This window comes from Molothrus aeneus, chromosome 8, assembly GCF_037042795.1.
Source record: "Molothrus aeneus isolate 106 chromosome 8, BPBGC_Maene_1.0, whole genome shotgun sequence".
In the NCBI taxonomy this organism is placed as follows: Eukaryota; Metazoa; Chordata; class Aves; order Passeriformes; family Icteridae; genus Molothrus; species Molothrus aeneus.
The window spans coordinates 34,870,001-34,880,000 of NC_089653.1; the positions used below are offsets into that span (position 1 = coordinate 34,870,001).

General features: G+C 41.0%; 1 protein-coding gene across 4 annotated transcripts in view; it reads right to left on the bottom strand.

Annotated features, from left to right (window-relative positions):
- EBF3 (EBF transcription factor 3) overlaps positions 1-10,000 on the bottom strand; it is a 120,332-nt gene that overhangs the window by 24,351 nt on the left and 85,981 nt on the right. For all 4 annotated transcript variants that reach the window (XM_066554283.1, XM_066554281.1, XM_066554282.1 and 1 more), the window contains exons 9-10: positions 9,455-9,585; positions 8,808-8,934 (exon numbers count right to left, since the gene is read on the bottom strand). In XM_066554283.1, coding sequence (XP_066410380.1) covers positions 8,808-8,934; positions 9,455-9,585 — 258 coding nt within the window. The remainder of the gene's footprint in view (positions 1-8,807; positions 8,935-9,454; positions 9,586-10,000) is intronic.

Here is a 10,000-nt window from a genome sequence, read left to right on the forward strand (position 1 = left end):
ACATCCAGGAGAGGTGCTCATCCAGGGCCACTGCATGAGCACCTGGATAGAAGGAAAACATATCTGGTCCCAGAGAGACATGTGATGGTTGGATTTAAGGGAGGGGACAGCCTCACCTGGGACATGGACATGGACATGGACATGGACATGGACATGGACATGGACATGGACATGGACATGACCCCAGTGTTCTCTGTTGTACAGACATCACCCTACCGCTGCTGTGGATATTTAGAGCCAGTGATACTGGATATATTTAAATATTTAAAGACTTTAAAGGTGAAGTCTGAAGTAAGGAATGGAAAGCACTTGGAGTTAACCCACTTGGCGTGTTGGTCAATGGAGTTATTGTATTAGATCACACCACACATTTCAGTGTGAGAAGAGTTTCCAGGGTCAAATACCCACAAATTTGCCATCATTTAAAGTTACAGAATGAGCAGATCGTGAGAAATTTGGGGTCACATCAGTAAAAAAACAGCAGCAAGGAGAAGTACTTGGGGGTGTTGGTTGATGAGAAATTGTAGGTGACACAGCAATGTGCCCAGAAGGAATTTTTTGCAGGGAGGGTGGGCAGGCCCTGGCACAGGTGCCCAGAGCAGCTGGGGCTGCCCCTGGATCCCTGGCAGTGCCCAAGGCCAGGCTGGACACTGGGGCTGGGAGCCCCTGGGACAGTGGGAGGTGTCCCTGCCATGGCTGGGTGGCACTGGACAGGTTTTGAGGTCCCCTCCCACCCAAACCATTCCAGTTTTTAGCAGGGAACATTGCAAGGGAGGGACTTGGCACTATTTCAGTGAAGGAGAAGGAAATCTGTGTGCTATCAAATCATAAACGCTCTCATCATGCCAAGGAAGTCCCACAGCCCAACACATATGGAACTACAAGAAAACATGGCATTTTATGAAAACAACATATGACTAAAATACCAAAATATTGTACTCCAGAAATAAGGCATATTCCTGATTTAGTAAAGTGTGTTACCATGTGCTACTACATCAAAGCAGCCAAATGTACATTTCAACTGCTTAATACTCCAAGGTACTTTACTAATTAAAATATATTTTACTGGAATAAACTGAGCTTTCATCTATTTTTGCATTTGGGGTGTTATTTGGGAGTTTATTCCTTTGCTAGGCCACACAGCTGAATAAATATCTCCTCCTTACAGATAGGTCAGTGTGGATCCATCCCCATCCACTTGTTTCCACACACATTTCAGAGAATTATGCTGGAATTCTGCTGCAAGAGCCTGAGAGAACAGAAATTCTTCCTGAAATTCTGCTGTGCCACAGAGCTGGATTACACAATCCTTGTGCAATACAAGAATTTCAGGTCCTCTGAATGCGAGAGCAATGAAATATAAGAATTTCAGGTACTCTGAAAACGATGCTTGATGGCAGCAAATGGCAAATGTGATCATTTGCCTGTCACCACTGGCTGAGCTCTTCAGGGGTATTTATCCATCTCAGAACCATATGAAATCTGTGATGCCTCAGCAAACATCTGTAAGAGCTGGAATTCTGCACAACTTCTCCCCATTTATATTCGGCAGCGATCACCCAGCATAAGAATATAATACTGTCATATTTTAATATAATATTTAGACAAATAGGACTTATAATCAGATCCTTAAGATCATCTAACAGAGCTCCTACAACTGTATTCCTCTGTTGTATAATAATTTAAACAAAAATAGATCTTACTCAAAGTTGTGAAATCTCTGTATTACTTGTGGATATTGGAAAAATACCTCAAATAACTCACAGAATGCATAGAGTCTATAAAAAGCTTTATTAAATGCTTAAGCACAGTGGATGTTGCCACTTCAAAAAAAGAAAGCAAGCCTGGGTTATTATTTTAATCATTCATAATTCTGTTAAACTATCTGTTTAGGCTTCAATGGAAATTTTAAAATATTTATGCATGCTAAAATATACAGATATAAAAAAATATTCCAAATAAAAATACTTTTGTATGCCAAAGTTATTTGTCTTAGATAAAACTGCAGGCGCTGAAGGTTTTTAATTAAGCTAACAAAATTCAGAGCTTTCTGAGGAGTCATAATGCACATCCAAATGTAACAAGTTCTCAAGATTTTGCCAAAAAAATTCCTTTATTTCCATCCTTAGCAATTTAACGAGTTGGGAATTTTGCAATTAAAATTTGAAACTATCCAGTCCTAGATTGCAGCTTTCAAGCTTATAAAAGACTGGGATAGCAAAGGGAATTCATCAAACATGGGTTGATGGGACTGCTGCCTGCATCTCTGCATCTCCTGCTCCACTGGCACACCCACAGCCAGTGGAGATCCCTGGAAATGACGATGGAATATTCCAGCTGGGATCGGCACCAGCTGACCCTCAACCAGCTCCAGAAGAGAGACCCAGCTCTACCAGGGAGTTCCTCCATCCACACCAATTCCTATGGCTTCAATGGGAGTTGACTTAAAAATCAATGGGCATCCACAGGATTTTATATTCACCTTGCAAGTCTTAGAAATTCTTGTGAAATAGAAATAGTAGTGGACATCCAACCGATTTTTGAAATGCCTTTTGACATTTTTCCTTAGAAAATTGCATTCACTGCAGTTGTGATAATTAATTTTTTTTTTTTTTTTAATGCAGATGAGGCCTCAGGCCTCGGCCAGTGCCTTAAATCAACTTCCATGAAAATCACCTGGCTAAAAGAATGTATCTGTAACACACAGATTTCTCACATGAAAACACTTCCAAGCATTTTAATTACAGTAGTAGCGCCAGAATATGCAACAGAATGAGTTTCAAAATACAGCAAAATCATTATTTTCCTTAACCATGAGCTTCTGGATATTTTCCTAGTTTCCATGTTGTGTTGCTCTCAACACAAAGGCCACAAAGTCCACATGTTTCTTTTCATCTCCACAGCACTTTCCTGAGAGTACAAATTAATTTAATGGGAATACTGGTGTCATGGATAGCAGCAACCAGCCAAACCCAGGAATTCACCTGGATATCTTCCAATGCAACCCAGATTTGTCTGTTTGCTCTCTTGCTTTCATAATTCAAGAACAAGAAGTACATTTTTAATGAAAGATCTTATTTCCTGTCCTTCCACCTATTTTCCTTGATTTGAAACTTGGGGAAGTTTTCAGCCCAAGTGGTACAATCAGGCTATAGTCATAAAAATTAGCAGTAAAGCTAAAGTTACGGAAAGAAAAATAGCATTAGACATTTTAATATTCAGGAAACTGATTTTACTGTTTAACTCCAGACTGCATATAGCAACAAAAAATAAAAGAGAAAAGCCATTTTCCCCCTTCTTGGAGAAAACAAGGCAACGGTCTTATTCAGCACTCAAATTTTCCTGATTATTACATGAAGCCAAGATGACCCTTTTGTCCTTTTTTTTTCTTTCTTTTTTTCTTTTTAAAGATGAATTGCCATCGCTTGGCTGCTACATTTTGTCAGTTTGGGCACAGCAGAGTCAATACCTTCACCTTGACACGGAAACTTTGTGATTTATCAGTGGTGCTGTGACTCAGTGCTACCACGACCTGGCGAGGTGCAGCCACTCATGGCACCCAGAGCAGACTTTGGTCACAGCTACTTGGAAAAAAATAAAGCACTCTCTGATGATAGACAAATGTGTCTTGTTAGCAGCAGCCAAAAAGCGCTTGACTTGTACTAATAACAAAAAGGCCATGTTGGTCACCATGGGTCTAAAGACGAAGCACCCTGTCACTGCCTTGGTTGGGAAATTAGCAAATAATGTTCCTTTTCCTTGATAAATGGGTGACAGTTCTCTCTCACCAATCATTTTTTAACATTTTGATGCATGTCTATGATCCCGCTGGAGGAACAGAAAAGTTTACTGGCCCTCAATTTTCCGATGATGAATGGAACACTCTAAATGTGCGATTTCTGTATGAGGTATAGTTCATTTTAAGCAATTCTAGTAAATGGGTGTCACTGATTAGGACAAATAGTCTACTTGTGCAATAGCACAAATGGTATGTCTCATTCTTCTGGCCTCCTTTGAGACAGAAAAGAAAGGGGACAGCAATGACCCTGATAAACCTGGAATTGCTACTGTTTAAAAAAGAGCTATTATATAATATACATTATCCAACACACTATTGACTTGATGCTACTAAATCATGTCTGTATGTTTAGCATTGGCCTATTAATTAAAAATGTATGTCATGCTCAAAAACATTCCTTATACGAATAGACACTTCACCAGAATCCCTTCCCCTTTGACTTATTGCTTTCAGAAAAATACATTTTACTCCAGGCCTATAAAGAAGTGTTACACTTTAACAGAGACTTTCTGGGTCTGACTCTTGAACACTAAACTTTGACTGACTTATAGAGACCTCGCTTGAAGAAAGGGCAAGAATATCTGTTCTATCTTGATTTTTTTTTTCAGCTTGCTAACAACTGATACTGACACAAGGCCTGATCAATAAATAACCAATACTGTAATAACGGTGACTGTAAGTTGCTTCAGGACAACAGCACTTAACAGGAAAAAAAAAAGAAATGCAATATATATGAATTAGAAATGCTGAGGATTTCATTAAAATGAATGTAACTGCCTTTTTTTTTTTTCAAGACTTTCCAATAAAAGCCTGGATACATTCTGTATATTTTTAGCATTCCTCTTGCAAAGTCACCAGATTTCATCCTTCAGAGCAATAATTGAATATGTACAAGAAATAATCAGGTGATTTAAATTTAACTAAGGCCTTTGCCGTGGAGTTTAGCATAGTAAAAATAGTATGATTTGTGGGAGGCAATTAACAATCATTTGCTCTGTGGATACAAGTAATTTGTTTAAAGAGCACTGACCTATGAGACAGCCAGTTTGTGTTGGCTGTGATGGAAGGGAGCTATTGACTCTAAACAGTGTAACAGCGCCATTGACAGAACCGCATTTGAATGTGCACAAAAGATCTCCCAAACACTTGAGGAACACGAGATCTTTCAGAGGGGAACAAGGGGTTGGGGCCAGCCCAGGAAAGCAGCCAAGGGCCGAGGGGAGAGCGAGCCAAGCCCAAAAACCTGGACAATGTCACAAGTGCAGAGGGCTTCCCCCCGTTGGGGCCGTGCCAGCCGCGCCGCGCCACCAACGCTCCATCATCAGGAGGCACCCCGAGCCACAAGCAATGGGTTCATGGGCTCCAAACCCAACACAACGCTTTGTGCAGAGCAATCATTGTCATGTTCACATCCAGCAGCAAATGCACTGCAAGCCTGGGAATGGGTCCGTGGGTTGGACATCCACCTGCTCTGCTGGGGACACGGTGGCGGTGGCACGCCATGGTCCCCTGCAAGGGATCTGCTGCCTCCTGACAATTTGGGGCATTGCCTCAAAGCCAAAGAAGCTGTCAAAACAGGGGAGGGCAACAAAAACCTTAGGGTGGAAGCAGCCAGCATGAAAAGTTCCAACGGCCACAAATAAATCATCCTTTGAAACTGTTTTGGTATGCTCTAGATCAGGCTATGCACCCTTTATTTGCTTGGGAAATCACACAAGACACAGAGGAAACAGGAAGGCAGTGGCACAAACACACTGTAAACACAATCCTGCTGCTCAGCTGAGAGCAAACCAACAGAATCTGCAGAGCTTAAAATATGTGTGTAAAGGTGCAATTTTATCTGTAACATAATTTCATTTCAAAGCATACAAATCACAATTTTCCATAATCAAATAAGGCTGCAGTGCTTATATTCTAATTAAAAAATAATCTCTGATATTTAATTTAGAAACCTGGAAGACTGTACCAGCAAAATTATGGCTACAACCTGCACCGACCACTCGATTTACCCACAGACAGCAAATTTTTCAGGTAGCACTTTTAAAATTAGTATTAAACAACAAACGCTGCACCGCTCGATATGTATTAAAACAAGTATTGTACCCAGTTATTAATTTGCACTATTCACTTTTAAATGCAGCAAATACCTCATTAATTTAATTTTAGGTGCCCACCAGTTTATATTGCATTTTACAGTCTAGAAGGCAATTTACTATTAACTGGCAATTACATACAGAATGATTGTTAATTCTGCTCCTAAGTGCTAGCTGCTTGAAAATTGTTATCTCTCTCTAATTTTTGACCTTCTTACAACAGGGGTGAGGTACACTGGGAATACAAAGGACTAGTAGAGAAGAGCCGGACATGTCATTTGTGACTCATTCTTTTAATTCACCGTGCTAATCAACTGAACTGCCACAATCTCCCAAGGTAATTGTATCTTTATAATAGTTGAAAGCAGCGGGCAAAAAGGCATGGATAGATGGGGAAAGGCCTTGCCTTTGCCTGCTGGGAGCTGGCGTGCTCCTGCTTCTGCGCCGGGCTAATGGGGGCTTTGGAGAAAAATCTGGAACTTTCGCATCTCCCTGCCCTGATGGTTTAATGTCTCAACTTGTGTGCTCACAAAGGCTTTGTGCACCACACTACACTCTTGTTTCATTATTCCGCAGCCTTGTTGCCCTATGGTCTACCTCCTGCTGGGAAGGTTAAATGTTAGAGTGCCAAGCCAGGCTGCAAGCATGGTGGGACACTGATGGGAAACAGATGCCCTGGGGACCCGGCCCCTCCCTCCGCCAGGCTACAGCATTTTCATTTTCTGAAATACAGCAAGGCTTGGCTTCCCTCTCAATGGCAGCTGTAATTTCCAAAGACTATCTCAGCCACCCTATCACTCTGGGATAAAGAAAAGCAGAAGTTTCTCGGTCAGGCAGGCTCTGGCTTTCTCTCTTTATTTCCTTATTGCTGGGATATTGGCTTTTGTTGCCCTTCAAAGGTGTTTTAAATATCTATTCCTGTTAAAGTGTTGTTAGTTACATAACTTTATTACAATTTCATTCCAGTGGGAGAAACTCCTGACATTCTCATGATCCTTTTGAACATCTTTACTCAGCAATAAAGACAAAAGACAAACCCAAGAAGGAAAAAATGAATGGTTTGTCCTTCCAGTTCCATAAACATATTAGAAAGAGCTCCACTTCTACATTAGAAAGAACCTCAAAACAGCAAAATTAGCCACATTTGCAAAATCTGCACCCCAGAAATCAGTTAAAAACATTACTCTAAAGCAAGTTAGAATTCCAGGCTCTGCCCTGAGAGCCAGACCATCATCTGGTTCAAATCTGCAGCGCTTCCCTGCATGCCGTGGAACTGCAGCAGCTCCCAACAGCTCAAATATCTGGAACTTGGGCTGAGCCTTTTAATTCATTCATTTAGTATTTTGTTGGACACTTCTTTTAGCTTGTCATACTCTCAGGATCCTCAGCTGCAGCTTTGTATGAACTCTACATGTATACATATATATATGTGTGTGTGTGTGTGTGTGTGTATCTATGAGTCTATGTATATATATACGTATGTATATATATGTATATATGTGTGTATATATATATATATATATATATATATATAAAAAATATTGTTCATAAGAGCATTTCTAAGCCCACAACAGTGACAGCCCCACCTGTGCTCACCACCTTTGCAGCAAAACAACTCTGCCTTTTGGGATAAATCTGCCTCAAAAGCACTACAGTCACTGCCATCCCATTTGGAAGCTCTGGTGAAACCCAATCCTAAAGATCAATAAATGCAAATAGTCTCTACTTCACCAGCCAGAAGTGAGGAACCCAGGTTTGGATGCCAGCATTTTTGCTCAGGTTTTGATTTCTTTGGGAATTGAGAGAATACAGGAATCTCAGGTGCTACCATCACTTAAAAGTTCATTTCAACAATAGACATCAGGCAGACACAAAAGCATATCCAGGATGCATTAGCAGTTGCAAAAGTCCTCCCTTAAAACTACCCAGGAACACACTTTTCCCATTAGATCTAAATTAATAGATAGAAACATTTGCAGTCTAGTGGGAAAATATTCATCAAAATGCACATCATCTGCACATCATCTGCAATCTGCATTATCTACCCAATAAGCAGCGAGGGCTCTCCCTGAATCCCTGCAGTCTGTCGAGTAAACAGTTAAGGCTCTTTGTTTTCAAAAGAGAGATTGATTCATCAGATCAAATTTATTACCTAGAATCCTCATCCAAAAGTACAGTAAATTAAATCGCTATTTCTCCCTTTTCCCTCCCTGCGCCTCAGTAAAATTCATTGGAAAATGCCAGAAAAACACTAATACACATTTCAGATAAAAAGCCAGCAATACTTCATCCCAAAATAAGAATTTTCATATTAAAACCACTGCAAAACCACAAAGTTCCGACTTTCTCTTGTGCCATTATAAATTAAAATCAAATGTATTTAAAAGAATTGGCATAAATAAATCATTCCCAGGCTTGTGAGTTTGTATCCCGAGTTTTAGGTCTGAGGGAATCTTTAGAGACAGAGTGTGAATAGGGTTGGATAAAGTCATTTGGATCCAACAACAGCTCCTTGAACCGATGCCTAAAACTTCAACTGAACCTTCAGAAAAGTTCAAGAAGTTTGGATAGATGGCCTGAAAAATGTTTTGCATCACTGAGCACTTCTTAACTCCTTTTTCTGGCTGGAGGAGAGTAGGAAATACCATTGTTAATCTATTTCTGGCCAACATGAAAACAGGAAGTAAGAGACATCTTGTGAGGGAGCTGGATCCCATAGGACATGGGGACATTTTTGAGACCCAAGAGGTTGGATGGGCACCAGAGCTCCTGGGTGCCCATACGAACAGGTCTTTTGAGGTCCAGCTACCACCAGCTACACTTCCTGCAAGACACATCCTGCTTTTAACAGCATTTTTCACTCCTGTGCGTCAGGAGTTGCCATCCCAAGAGGAGAATGGAAACCACACACTTACCAGTGTAGACGAATCGGCCGGGAGCACCTTTGCAGAACTGTTTGGATTTGTAGGACAGAGTTACTTCAACAACTCCTGGAATGTGCCGTGGTGGTGTTTGAACTCTGATGGCGTGGGGTGTTATCAGCTACAAGAATCGTACAGAAAACATACCTTAAATCAAGATGACACTGATAAGGCCGATGCCAGCCAGTTTACATAATCACAGAAATGACTTTCAATGGCGCTCCTTGTCTCCAAACTCTCCCTCCGTGCTGTCACGTTGGAAGATATGGGTTCTACAAAGGTTTTTTTAGAGAAAGCTCTGTAAACGATCCTTGGTTTTCGTTTGCAGGAAAGGCCACAGGGCATCATTCATATGAAAATTGCCTCCATATGTCTCCTTAAGGCTACTCCTGGTAATTTTAACACTAATTGTCCAATTGTACTGGGAGACCTCCTGCAGCAAGTCTTCCACTAGAGGGCCATGAAGTGCCTCAAGTACATCCCCGGCCGGGCAGTCGATTGTCACACGCGAATTCATGGTTAAAAAGGCACCGTGAAACAAAACCTCATGGTACCTCATGTCAATAGCCTATTGACAGCTTGTTAAAATCATTCATGGAAAAAATGTTACAGTTCAAAGCCCACCAATTTAGATAGCTTACCTCACTCCAGACCAACATAGTTCCAAATACGACTTGTAAGCCATCAAAGAAGTTGTCTCCGATTATGATGACAGTAGCCCCACCAGTAGTCCAGCCTTCACTAGGACTGATGGCCTTTATGCACGGAGTAGCTGCTTGTACAAGACAGAAAATCAAGACCTTAATACCCCTCCTTGCCCGACACGAGGTCTCTTCCCCAATGACAAACCATGCAAAGCACAATAGGAGGAAAGTGCACGATTTCTCCAGGAGGCACACAAAGGGCAACCGTATATCAGCATGTTGATGTATTTAAAGCAAACTATTAAATGTTTTATAAAGCAAAGGCCAAGCAGCAGAACACTGGTGAGCAAGGAAAAACTGGCTTGATATAGCAAATTGTATGTCAGGGCAAATATGGCTATTACAAATGATTAAGCATCGCATGCATGTGGCATGTCGATTTATCTGCTTTGCTGTACAGATCTAAGCAGAGTCAATCAAAAGGTTGTTGAGGGAGATGGAAGAGCAAATGCTCTGAATTTCGATTCCTCATAAGCAGCTAAT